This window comes from Glycine soja, chromosome 11 (assembly GCF_004193775.1).
Source record: "Glycine soja cultivar W05 chromosome 11, ASM419377v2, whole genome shotgun sequence".
Taxonomy (NCBI): Eukaryota; Viridiplantae; Streptophyta; class Magnoliopsida; order Fabales; family Fabaceae; genus Glycine; species Glycine soja.
In genome coordinates this window covers 18,840,555-18,854,861 of record NC_041012.1, presented here as the reverse complement: position 1 = coordinate 18,854,861, position 14,307 = coordinate 18,840,555, and the positions used below count along the sequence as shown (strand labels likewise).

Below are 14,307 nucleotides of genomic sequence, written 5' to 3'. Positions count from 1 at the left end.
AAAATATAAAAAGCTAGAAGCTAGTGTTTAAAAAAACTACTAACGCTAGAAGCTACTAAAGGCATCTCCAACATTGGTTCTTGGAAGGGGATCTTAGCTTCAAGATTTGATTTTCCTAAGATCCACTATTGAAGTTGATAGTTAGATCTTCACATGGAGATCTGGTTTTTCCACAAGAACCACCAAGATCCACACTATTTCCCCAAAAAAATAATTTTTTTGTCTTTCTCCCCAGCAAAGACCCGTGGGAAGCAATTGTCACGAATGGGAAAAAAATTCAAAGGAAAGGGAGAAGAGGAAATGAACAACTAAACCCAGTAAAAAGGAAATCAAAAATTAAAAAAATAAAAAGAAAAGAAAAAAGACAGATTTGGGTTGATGAGCACGAGATTTGTCTTTGCATGTTGTTAATGAGAACGAAGATGGTGGTAGTGAAGGGGAGGGAGGAGAGGGTAAGGGTTTGTTTTGCGACGAAGGGTGGGGGGTTTGGTTTGTAGAGGGAGCAGATGGTGTTGGTGGGGTTCATGAAGGGGAGAGAGGAGAGGTTGTGTGGCACGATGGAGGGTAGGGGTGGGGGTGCGTGGCGTGTCAGAGGATGAGGGGTGGAAGAGCATGAGAGAAAACATAAAGGGGAAGAAGGAAAGGGTGAGTGGTAGGGGAGCATGAGAGGAAAAAGAAAGAAGAAGGAGGAGTGGTGTTTTGGGGGCACAACTGAGAAGGGAAATAGGAAGGAGGGTAGGGTTTGTGCATTCAATTTTTTTAATTATTAATAAATTTTGTATTTTTGGAGTAATTTTTTTAAAATTAAAAATATATAATTAATTATTTTTAAAAAATTACAGTAAAATGAGATATATTATTGAAGAAAAAAATTTAAAATATCTTGAGAATGATGTGACATTACGAGCCTACCAAAAAGTAAGTTAAGACCTCAAAATAAAATCTCCTATTGAAGTTGACTTAAAAAATTATTAAAAAAAACTTATTTATCAAAATGTCAAATAAATTTTTCAACTAATAAAAAAAGATAAAAACTAAAATGTTTTGTGTAACATAGTCTAAAAAAAGTTTCCAACAAGTCATTAGATTTTGAAAATGTTGTAACTTGTAACGTAACAAGTTTTTAAAATAAGAAGTGTTTTTATATATAGTAACTAAATAAATATTCACCAAAAAAAACTAAATAAAAATAATTTACAAACGTTTTTAAATTAAACAAACGGACCTACATTTCTTTTTGGATGATTGTGCAGAGCAAGCAACAGTGAAAAATATCGTAGCGAAAAATTCCTTAGAACTGACATTACTATGTATACATCTCTCCATTTTAAAACCCACAATGAATTTATGAAAATAAAGGAATTAATGAAAATTTATATTCTTTCACGAAAATAAAGTCCTAGTATGTTTGATGGAAATAAAGTTTTTCCTGTTGGCAAATACTAGCTTTGCAAGAAAATCATGAGGTTGGTTGCCACCTTTTGTTAGAACATTGGGGATAAAAAAAACACTATAAATAACAGAACTACCAATGAACGTTGACTTGGTTGTGACCTGATTGAACCTGTCTTAGAAAGTCTTGGTTTTTACTTGTGTAATCCATGTTTCGTTGTCTCTATTTTTACTTTCATTCGGATTGCTTGGCTTGACTAGATTTACATGGCATTTGGAAGAGTTTTTTTTTTTTAGTTTCACATGATAACTAGTAGTTAAACTTAATTGCAATTTTAAGTGAGTGGAATAACCAGTGAAAATTAATTTGATTTAATATAAAAACTTACAAAACACATCACTGAAAAAGGTCCTTACGCAAAACGTAATATGTATGAAAATAGTCTTTTTTAGATGAAGATCCAAATGTTTATGGATAAATTACTTGTGCATTTCAAGACAATCCTTCCACTTGGATTTATGTTTCCAAAAAAATTCCTTACAAAAAAAAGTTACTGTCGCAACCACACTTTTAAACAATTGAAATAAACTAGACAAGATGTTTATCTATAACGACTAAGAAACTATTATCATTTCTTTATGTGTAAACAAAAATGTACCGTAAAACCAACAACCACAAAAAAATTGGAATTTTCCTAGTTTCACTTGGTATTTTCCCTCATCATTTTCCCTGTTATAATTTCTCCACCCCAATCCCCAGCATTACACGAGATTTATTTTCTATTTGCACAAATGATCATGCATATATGTCACAATCCAGAGGTTCCTCAGCCTCAGATAGCATCACAACGACCTGAAAATTGAGCACCGAAATGTCAATAAATAGAAGTCCCTTTAAAACAAAAAATCCATTGCAAAACATTTATTACACAATTCTTAGATGGTTGGATAGCAACAACAATAAGAATATATTGTTTGACTGTCAAAAGTCATGAATAACATGGTTCATTTAAAGAATTGCATGTTTCAACTTTTAATGAAAATACTTATCATTAAAAATTAGCCCTCATCCAAAAGAATGAAAACTGGTGAAACAGAGATGGAACATAGATTATTGAAAGAAACTCAGATCACTAGTAGGTGGGTTGTGTGCCCTTGTACCATTGACTATGCACAAACACCAACTTCTACACAAATCTGTTTCAAAATTAATACAGCTGCTTCACCAGTCCTCTCAACCAATAGAATATAGACCAAGGGGGTCTAGCTCAATTGGTTGAGCAGGGTGTGCGAGTGTTTTAAACCCTTTGATACTGTGCTCAATTTCTACGGATAAAAAAAAAACACAATAGAATACAGGACAAAATGCAAGAATACAAAAATTTAAATGGTTGCTTACAGTTGTAGGAAAAAAATTGGGGTAGCTGAACTCAACTCCCTGTAGTAGGTCTTTGTTTCACTACCAAATCATCAGCGGAGTAGTAATCAGCTATGAGCCGGTACATATATGACGGGTTATGCCCTCCACTGAGAAGTTCCAAAACCAGCGAATGCAAGAAAAGAAACCAAATAATACAACTCACTTTCTCAAGTCATTGATGAAGTAAAGCTAGTTTTCTTCATTAATGTTGGTTTAACTTACGTGTCAGTAATAAAGAGACTAACAAGGTTTGGTGGCACATAATCAAATGCTGGATTAACAACATGAAGAGAACCAGAACCAGTTGCAGAATCCATCAAATCTGAGAATTCCCCAAAGTCAAGAAGCTCAGATGGGGATCTCAGCTCAGTCAGTAGGACTTGAGGATTGTGTGGATACAAAGGGCACAACTGTCAAAAAAATAAAGCAATTTTCAATGAAAGACTAGTTGGTAACCAACAAGATGCAGCAGAACACAATTTAATTCTAAAATAGGATTAAGGCATCATAGTTTCTTCACTAGCCATTAAGGGAAAACCTAGAGATATTGTGTATAAGTAATTCTATCACATCTGTACACATCTTAACTGAAACAATAACTGAGAAACAGTTATTTCCTTATTGTCATACAAAATATTGTTCAATTCTAATTTTTCAATCTCAACAAATCCCATCATTAGGTCAAGAGTATCAGAACCAATTTGAACAACTTGAGATATCAGACTCTAAACTTCCATTCGTTAATAGATCAGAGGCATACACCAGCCAATTGGAGTATAACCAAAATTGATTTCAGAAATCTATTGACACTCATTACCTTCAATTTCTGATTGTACAATTTTTTAAAACAGAAAATGAATTTGGATTTCTCCAACTTGTAGAATTGAAATAATCTACTCTTATATAGAATACACAACTTGGAGATGCATTTCACACACTACCCCCACAATTAATCCACTCTTCTATTAGACATTCTCAATATTCTCTTTCTCTTTTCTCTTTTGGAAATGTATTTCATATGCTAACCCTCTAACTAGCCAAAAAACTTATCTCTCGATCATCTTAATCTACCTCCTTTTATCTTTATTTGTATATTTGATCTTCTTTACTACCAATCCCTTTCAATCTACCCTCCTTTATCTCTATCTCTAAATTGAAATTCAATAGTTTTTTTTTTTAAGAAATGATCACAATTTAAATTATTCATTTTATATTCCAAGATACTTATTTATTATAAATTTTAATTATATTGTATTAAAATAAAATTTTATCAAGTGAAATAAACAAGCTTAAATCCTAGTTAAATAAATATGGCTATATATTAGAAATGCAATGCTTCACTATCACCTAATTTTTATAAAGTTCAGTTGACATTATTTCAAAGTAACTGCTGAGAACTTTACAAGTTTTTTTAGATTGGAGATAACCTCCTGATACCTCATTAAAGTTCGGTAGTTGAGAGAGAAAAGAGAGAGAATGAATATAACTGAGAACCAATATTATTGAGATAAGATTATTGATCTATAGAAGAGTACTTATACATGAGTCATAACAACAGTTGACAATTGTAGCTACATGTTATAACTGACTAGCTGAGCTGGTGGAGATAGTTAGATAACTAGTACTACTGCCAGATACTATAACTATAATACTCTAATATAGATCTATATATATCAAAGATTATTTTTTGTTTATTTATATATGTATATACATCCCAAAGTCATTCAAATCATTCTCTCTCTCAAAAGTCATTCCAATCATTTATCCCTTCTCCGCCACAGCCATTTTAATTTTTAATTCATAATAAGTTATCTAAATACCAACAAACAAGGACAAAAATGTAATGGTTATGGATCATTATGGGTTGACCATTCATAGCCAGTTAGGTTCAAATGTTTGATATCCTCTATGCTTATCCTCTATTTCTACCTTTTTTTAAAAAAAAGTTAGGTTCAAATGTTAAAACTAGTGTCATACAGACACAAAAAAAAATATTTTAATTAAATTCAAATCATATTATGTTGCTAAAATTTTGTTTGAACTACTAAAGACTGTTTGGTTATTTTTGAAAATTCAATAAAATATCTTAAAAATGAATAAAATTTATTATGATTCTGATATTTCAATTTACAAAATTACAAACTGCATTGTATTATTAGATCAATCAACTTAGACATATAACAACTAATTCTCAAGTCTATATGTGTCAAAAAATCATCTAACTCTTTGCCTCTGACAGATTTGGCAATAAACTGTCACCCGTTTAACAGAACAGGAAAGAAATTGTGGAGAGACATCAAAAGTCATAAGAATTCTTGTTTCCTATAGCACGAAAGATGTGAAGGAGAAGAGATTATAAGTGAAAAATTTACCTTGTGACTCCCAGCAAGTACAACAAAAGGAACAGCATGCCTTTGAGCTGCAAGTGCAACCATATGTAACCCTATCGGGGCAATTACTCCACCGTTAGCCATGACAGCATGAGCTCCAACTATAACCTATAAAATGATAGGTTGAAATCAAAATTAAAATTCAGCACAAGTGTCTTGATTCCAAAATTTATATCACCATTGTCACATACCATATTCACTTGGGAAATCATAGCAAAAGTCGCAGAATCAGCAATTACTGTGGTCTGTATGCCTCTAGCAGCCAATTCTTTTGCAAGGACTTGTCCCTGATATCTGATAGCATATGCAGTCAACATTGAATGGTTTTACCAAGAATAAAAAGTCATTGCTAATAAACCATAATCATGCCTTGCAAATGCTAATTAGCCCTAACTACAAACCTTGGGGCACCTTCAGCAACAACGACCTTAAATGATCTCTTTTTCTCCTTTGCAGCACAAAGAAATTCCAACACTGTTTTTGAACTACCTAGTGTTAATATTACCTCACTGAAATTAACAATGAAAACAAATAAGAAAGAAAATGAATAAAATCATAAAATCAAGATATAATCACAAAAATCAACAGAATTACATATGCCTTGGTTATTTAAGACAAGAGGGATGCAAGACAATAAATAATAGAAAAAGAGGTGTTAGCACCCACCCCTTTTCAGACTGGATTAGATCTCTAAACATATCACTTAAGAATGTATAGAATGATAGAGGGAAAAAAGAATGGAAAAGAATGAATCTCCTGTATTAGCAATTAAGGTAAAAAGAAACAAGGTACACGCAGGTACCCCAAAGGAGCAATTCTCCTTTCACACTGGAAATCCAGTCAACAAAAACAAAATCAGAATCTCCCCTCTGTTACTGCCCTCAAGGGTTTATATGCTTCTCCTAATTACTGCCCTATACAACTATTGATTTCCCCTTTTTTCCCTTCCTCCTATAATAAACCTGCAAGGTATGTTTGGGAAACTCAAACACTGATCTAACAGATGGAAAATGTATGGACCCTAATGGATGAAACAACTCATTTCCCCAATAAACAAGAAGCAACAAACCATTTAAAGTTGGTTTCAAAAAGGTAAAACAATGAAGACTTTGTTGTTTAATGTTGTAAATTACAAGGCATTTATCAAATACATGAATAATAGTCTAAGTTAATCTAAGTTTAATATTATGTACTTCAATATTGCTCTTTAACCAATTATGCCATCCAATAGTAATAATCCCGCCCAATAAAAATGCCATATGTTCATAAAATAATAAATTATTATTTTATTTGTTTTATATCCAAGACCAATAATGGCATCATGCTTTTAAATAAAGCTAATGCAGTCCCCTCGAAAAGTTAAAATAAGGCTGAAACAGCCTACAAGGGAAAGTTTAAACTAAAGTGTATCTTGTTAAACTCAACCATATAAATAGTTAAACCAAAAATTAATTGGAATCTTCCGTTGTGTTGGTCCTTGCCATTGTATGTCCAATCTTTGCCCCCCACAATCGAAATAATGTAGAAAGAACTCAAAAAAGAAAGGATCAGATATTGAGAATATGGATTGCCTCCTATCTAAGTTTTAGATTACAAGTTTACAACAACAGTTTAGTTAGTGATTTAAGAATTAAACTCATCTCAAAATAGTTATAATGTAATATTACCAATGCCTATTCGTGACATGTAAATATGTTTTTCCTCACAAGTTTTTTTAATCACAGGTCAATCTGGCTTTTGGGATCTTGTATGGCATGTTTTCAAGATCTTTAAAGTAGCAAGAGATAAACAATATATCTCAAGTAGTTCTGGTGAAACGAACTTTTGATGAATATGTTCTACTGCCTGCTCTGCTATTTGTTCATGGCAAGAGGTTATGTCTTGGATGAGTTCATTGACTGCTTCAATGACATCATGCTTAAACTTCCGACCACTTGAACCTTTTTCAAGAGCTGTAACAAAAGAAAACAAAATTCAAACTCAAATATATAAATGTGGTTGAATACGTGAACAACAATTTCTACATCAAATGCCAAACAGCAACAAGGAACCAATATTATACAATAATCACAGGGGTCGACCATAAAAAAATTTGCATGTGAAAAAGTGAAATGAAAAAAACAATTTTTCCATTGCATTTAAGCTTGAATTTTTGCATATCAACTATCAAAATAGACAATCCAATTTTGTTTTATCAAAAAGCAGAAAACATTTTAAAGTTATAACAAATCACAATCTCAAGTCTCATGTCATCCTCACTTCTACTTATCCCTTCAGAGTCACCGCCCGATGAAGGTGTTGGTGGAACAACAGCTGAATCAGTCACATCCTCAAGAAGAGTTTGCAATGACGGTGGACGCGAGGTGCTTCTTGCAGCAGCTGCAACAGAAGCCGCGGATAAAGCAGGATAATCATCTCGCTCAACATCATCCTCATCATCACTTCCAGCAAACATCCCCAAACCAGCCACAGCATCTGTCACAAGGGAAAGATCCTCCTCCCTTATAATGTGCAAAACACGCCTCACGATATTTCCCACAGCTAACTCTACAATCACATACATAACACGACATGATAGAAAAACAATAAACTAATCTCAATTCCCAAAATGACTATAAAACATCCTTCAACAAAGCATACTTTGACTTTTATAAATATATTAAACACCACACACAAAATGCATATTTATTAAAAAAAAAATAATAACAATTCATATACCAATAGGATTAACATCAATAATTTGCTCCCCCACCGCCCTTACTGCATTAATCAGAACTGTGGCCTGGTTTGTGTGTGGCACCCGCTGCTGTGAAATCACCGAGCGTAGCAACACTGCTGTCTGCTTTGCTGTGGCTTGAGACCCTTCAATTCTACTAGCATCACAACAAGAAGATAAATAGATAAACAAATAGAAATTATAAAAACAACAACAAATAATGACTCAAACAAACACAACATATAATGGTCCAATTCGGTTAGAGTAAGATTATCCTCGTAAAAGATATCAAGGGGGTCTAGCTCAATTGGTTGAGCAGGGTGTGTGAGTGTATAATGTTGTAAACCCCTGGTACCATATTCAATTCCTATAGATAAAAAAAAAAAAAAAAACTCCGTGAAAGATACCTATTACCTCTGTTACAAAAAAATGAAACACGCAGCACTCCCCCAGACTAGAGAAAACAACAAAAATCAGTTCCTAAACCTCACAAGTGACATGATTATCCCTAATACACCTTTCATTAAACTCAAACATCAGCAGAGAAGGAGAAAAAACTCACCGTTTCTTAAGCAGATTCACAAAATCATTAACAAGGGCTTGAACATCCGGCATTTTCCTGAAAACAATAATAACAATAATAATAATCAAGAAAAAACAGAGAAAGAATTAATTATAAGAGTAAAATGGTAAGTAACCTAATTAAAGTAGCGTTACAATAATAATATCAAGTAAAAGGGTGTTGGTTCAATTCAATCCTTGAGTTGTAACAGAATAATAGTGTCTTGGGTTTTATTCCCAGTTGCGTACGCTTTTAAATCCGAGATACCCGCCACCGATACTACGTTGAAAAATAACACCAAATCTGAAATGCCACCAAAACGTATCCCATACTATAATTTCATAACCACTTAGAATTTTTAGCTTATGCGATAAAAGTTAAGTTGGGTGTTTGTAAATATTTTAATTTTTTTTTACAAATAATGTATTTGTAGTAAATAATCTTAGTTAAAAATGGTAGCAAAAATTGAAAAATAACTACCTATTTATGTACATTATTTTCCAAATTTTAACTACGTAGGAAAAATACCAAAATTTTGTACTATAATTAAATATGTAAGGGGAAAGTACTTTATAAATTAATGCCTATAAAATAATTTATTTTTTAAACTATAAAAGTTTAATTAGAAAATCATAAAGGAAGTTCTAAGTATCCTCCATGAATGCAGCATAGTTTGTCTTCCACGTCAGAAAGGTTACTCTCCATGTTAATAATTAATTAGTTTCTGAGAAGCCTTCCAAAAAAAAAGAAAACTAGTTTCTGAGAAATTCTAAGTATGTTCTTTAACATTCTGAAAATTGAGTTTATTGACTTACATTTTATATTTGCAACTCGGAGATGGAGATATCATATGCTTTCATAAGGCTTAAGAAACGGTGAGTTTATTGACTTACATTTTATATTTGGGAATTTGTTTGATTTCATATGATGTGGATGTGAAAATTCCCAAATTCAATCATTTTTAGGTAGATTATCTTACCTTCTTTTCATTACGTGCTTGTGCATATCTATGTAATTAATTAATCTTGCAAATTTCATGTTACTATTAAAATGAGAGCTAAAATTGTTTAATATTTGATGTAATGGTTCACTTTCGATATCTAAATAGACATGTGGAATATGACATTTTCCTGGAGATGTAAACATCCAGCAACTTATTGGGACAAATTGTTAAGTTTGATACTATTTATCTTTCTTTTATAAAATGCAGATGTAGTTATTTATATATTCTTATCCTTAGCATTCTGTCCTTAGTCTTATATAATATGATAAGCTAACGAGCATCACATTATCACGACTCTGACTAACATTACGTACTAAAAGCAAAAAATAAAATTTTCAAAGTTGTAAAATAAAAAAAAATGAAATTCAGGTAATAAAACCAAAATGAATTATTTTACGAGAATGAAACACATATTTAAACATTTTAAAAATGGAAAATAAAATAAATATATTGCATATTTTTCTAATATTTATATTATTATATTTAATAATGGCTTATGTAGCTCAATTAATGACACACTAGTTTGATCAATAACACGTGAACCCAATACCCTTATTAGATCGATCATCGTTTAGTTTTTATAAAATTGATTACAAGGGTTGAAAACTCCAAAAGTTTCATTTCATCATACCAATAATGATGAAATGAATATGTTAACCAAATTCCCTTTCATTTTTATGCAGAGTTTTCTCATATAACTTTTCTATGTTTCTTTAAATATTCTTATCAGGTGATTATTCATACTAACTCCTAAATCAGAGCATTGTCAGGGATGTCCATGATGATCTTAAAACAGAGGTGAAATTGTTAAGTTTTTTTATTCATAGAAATCAAACCCAGGATTATTTTCAATAACTCACGGACACTATCCAACTAATTGTGTTAAACCTCCTTAGTTAACTATTAAGCTTTCATCCATCGACTTGCCTACATACATAATAGGATCACAAGTGGCAATTGTGCACAACTATCCTCATGGTGTCTATGTCCTTTCGATTGTTTATAGTTGACATAGATGAGGCCAACTTGTTTTTTGTTTAGAGAGATGACCTCTTTTTTGTGGTTCCAACTGCACTTCTGGTGCAAATTGTATATCTTTTTTACTATGATATATAATACTATTTGACTTTCAAAAAATAAAAAATAGAAAAAATACATGACTTCATCTGAAGTAAAAAGGAAAATAACGTAGTGATGGAGACCTAATTTATTTTAACTGTGGCGGAGACCTAACTAAGAAGCTCTACTTGAAAAAAAAATAGATCAAACATATTATATATTTAGGTTTTTTTGTTGGGTCTTATCATTTGTATTGACTTATGCCTCTTTCATTAGTTTGTATGAGTTTTAATATTTTTAGCCTCCCCTACATTTACATTTTTCCCACACAAATTTTCTTTTCTACCCAAAACAAAGTACAACTAATAATGACAATTTTTAGCAAATCATTATCTTTAGCATAACTAAAAGATGCACGACAACAAATAGAAATTAATTTGCAAAATAAGTGATGATTACAATGATGGTTAATCCTATGGTGTGTTTGGTTTAGAGGATGAAAATAAAGAAGAAAAAAATATAAGAGAAAATTTTGAATTAAAATAGATTATAAAAATGTGAATTTCATGTGAAAAGTATAAAATTCTCTTGTATTTTTGTCATTCTAATCAAAACTAAACACAACCTTAAATTTAGAATTTTATACAAATTATATAAGAGAAATTTGCATTGACATACACAAGAAAATCCTATCTCTGTTATGTATTTTTTTATAAAATCCAAAAAAAAATACACGACGGAAATATAATTTCATTATGCATCTTGATAAAGAGTACAACAGAATCACATTTTCTGTTGTGTTTTTTTATGATTTTTTTATTAATTATAAATTCAAATTACCTTTTTTAAGTAGTCAAATTAATTGTGATATAATTTATTAGTTTTAATAGTACTTAATATATTTTTTAATTAAAATTAAATTAATTGGGTACAAGTTACCATGTATAAAACTAATCAAATTGGTTATTATAAGAATTACATTTATTAATAGTGATCAAATCAATTCATGATATTAATTTGATTACAATTGAAAAGAGTAATTTATGTCATCATTAATTTAAATTTAAATAAAAAAGATAATTTATGTAAGAATTAATTTGATCATTGTTAAAAAAAAAGGTAATGTGTTTTGCCACTAGTATAATTTGTATAAAAATTAATTCAAGTAAAAAGGTAACTTATTTCTAAAATTTATTTTGTGAAATAATACCTAACAAAAACATGTTTTGTTATATAAAAAGGTGGTGAGAACAAAATATATAACAAATACATGTTTTTGTTTGACATTTTGTAGGCAAAATTATGATTTTGTTAAGTATTTGTACGCACCTCTATACTATACTGCAATAGAAATATGTTTTCGTTGTATTATGGAGGTGCATACAAAATACTCATGTTTCCACATACAAAATCTGAAACAAAAACTGTTATGTAATTTTTCACACCCCTTGCACTACAAGGAAGACATGTTTTCATTGTAGATTTTGTATGCGGTTATACAACAAAACCATGATTTCATGGGAAATACATTTTCGAAATAAAAAAAGATGTCATCCCCAATGGAAATGAGGCTAATAACAACTCCCTAATAAGAAATAAGTTTAACTACCCATTTAGTCCTTATAGTTTTCAAACTTACCCCTTTTAGTTCCTATAGTTAATAAGTGAATTTTTTAGTGCATGAAGTTTACATTTTAATTCCCAAAAGGCCTCTGCCATTAAAATTCTTTAACTAACAGAGTTACAAAATTTAACGATAGCCGATAGGGAGCTTTTGAGAATTAAAATATAAACAGGGACTAAAAAATCTACTTATTAATTATAAATTATAGGGACTAAAAGATTTACTTATTAACTATCAAGACTAAAAGGGATAAGTTTGGAAACTATATGGACTAAATGGGTAATTAAATCTAAGAAATAATATGCGCTCACAATAAAATAAGAGTTTAATTGCTACTTATCCACATTGGTAAATAATTTTATATTATCAATCAATCACAAATCCCCGTTGTTATGAATTTTTAAATAATCATCATAAAAATCAACAAATTTACCATACATAATAATACAATATTATTTCACACTGTCATGACATATTTTCTCATAAAATCATTAAAAAAAGCTAACTAAAAAGTTAAGATACCAAAAATATATAAATATTTGATTATAATATTTAATTAAATCAATTGTACATGTGAAGAGAAAAGAATTTAAATTGAGACATCATATCTTAGGATAAATAAAGGAATGTACGCCCCCTATGCAACAGCATAAACTGCCTTGTACTGTTTATAACTCTGCTTCTATTTCATTCTCAATGGATTAAGTAACTACGCTATCAAGATTGATAAACTAGTTCATCCCCCACTCATTTCTTGTGTCCTTTTCCTCCCTAAAATTTCTTTCAACCTAAACATGTACAACTAATAATTGAAAATTATTTTTGCATGTCTTCTAGTGTGTTTGTCTTTCCTTTTTGAACCCCTGAAAGGCATGTTCAACTAAAAGCAAGAAATAGTTGTTTCTCACAAAATGGTGCTTTAAAACGTAAACCAACTAAATGGAACGTGTATACAAATATGCTCTTTATCTTCAGAATATAACTAAAAGATGCATGACAACAAGCAGAAAGTTACAAAGTATGGTTTTATATTACTTGCCCTAAACCCACTAAAATCAGCCTAATCATAAGGGATTTGAGTAATTGGCTCTAAGTTTTAAATCGAACTTTATTACAGCCTTCGTATACCAAAATAAATATTGATTGCCCTAAAGCATTGTCACAAGTCACCATTGGTTGATTGAAAGAATTTATGGGTGGTGCTCCTGGCCATGATGTCAGTTTGATTTAGAAGTCAATTACATGGTCAGAATCATCCTCAACAATTTTTGCATGCAACAATATAATCTCCTTTGTCAAGGTTAAAGATGAAATCATTTCAGCAAGTAACAATAAACCTTCACCACAAGGAAAATTGTGAGCATAGTTGAAGAAACAACTTTAAGATATCAAATGAGGTATTGCCATAGTAAAATATAATTAATAAGAAGAGTTTAATGTTATCCATTTACGATATAAAATAATTTTATACAGTTATCCAATCAAACATCATCGTTTGAATTACTTTAAAATAATTATTTTAGAAGTCAACAAATTTATGATAAATAATGGATTGTGATTAGATAACTCTCTAAAAAATTTTATATGACCTTTTTCTCTAATGAAAATAAGGGTAAATAATCACTTTTATCCTAATTCGCTAATAAATATATCCCTAAAAAATAAAAATACAAAATTTAGTCCCCAAAAGTGTAAAAAGTACAACAAATATATTCTGCCATTAACTTTCATCTAGCACCGTTAATAAAATAGCCTACATGGCACACAGGGATAAAATTTTCACTGAAATGATTGTTAACGTGATCATCTCTAATTGTCAGTATATAGACATATTTGTCATATAATATTTTTCTGATTTTTCGTCTTTCCACTCCGCTGACAAATGCGTCCCTGAAAAATGAAAATATAAAATTTAGTCCTGGAAAGTGTAAAAAATGCGACAAATATACCCAAATGTTAATAATAGATTATGACTAATTATTATAATTTTGAAAAATTTATAATGATTGCAACAAAATTTTGGGAAAACTATATCACACTAGTAAGTGTCTGTTCCCGTTATATAATTTTCAAGCTTCATCAACAGTTGAAACATGCATAAAATGTTACCAATGGAAGTGAATTTGTATTGCTTTGGCAAA

General features: G+C 30.6%; 1 protein-coding gene across 4 annotated transcripts; it reads right to left on the bottom strand.

Annotated features, from left to right (window-relative positions):
- Nucleotides 1-1,883: 1,883 nt before the first annotated feature.
- LOC114375131 (translation initiation factor eIF-2B subunit beta-like) lies at nt 1,884-8,806 on the bottom strand. 4 transcript variants are annotated; one of them, XM_028332881.1, is made up of 11 exons: nt 8,729-8,806; nt 8,481-8,537; nt 7,921-8,072; nt 7,462-7,749; nt 7,025-7,154; nt 5,604-5,711; nt 5,394-5,496; nt 5,185-5,310; nt 3,035-3,222; nt 2,792-2,919; nt 1,884-2,245 (listed from the first exon to the last, which is right to left on the bottom strand). In XM_028332881.1, exons 2-10 carry the CDS (start codon nt 8,531-8,533, stop codon nt 2,823-2,825), a joined length of 1,245 nt encoding a protein of 414 aa, XP_028188682.1. In that variant the 5' UTR covers nt 8,534-8,537; nt 8,729-8,806; the 3' UTR covers nt 1,884-2,245; nt 2,792-2,822. The 4 variants fall into 4 exon arrangements, with proteins under 4 accessions (XP_028188682.1, XP_028188679.1, XP_028188678.1 ...); XM_028332878.1 differs by having other exon boundaries at nt 7,921-8,075; nt 8,729-8,800; XM_028332877.1 differs by having other exon boundaries at nt 7,921-8,075; nt 8,617-8,733.
- Nucleotides 8,807-14,307: the final 5,501 nt, after the last annotated feature.

What these genes read in the sequence shown, in the direction of transcription:
- LOC114375131 (XM_028332878.1), bottom strand. Translation starts at nt 8,533, where the DNA reads ATGCCGGATGTTCAAGCCCTTGTTAATGATTTTGTGAATCTGCTTAAG. An exon ending in GTGAATCTGCTTAAGAAACG is followed by an intron (nt 8,076 to 8,480) that starts GTGAGTTTTTTC and finishes TTGTGATGCTAG; the next exon opens with TAGAATTGAAGGGTCTCAAG. An exon ending in TACTTGCTGGGAGTCACAAG is followed by an intron (nt 3,223 to 5,184) that starts GTAAATTTTTCA and finishes TTTTTTTGACAG; the next exon opens with TTGTGCCCTTTGTATCCACA.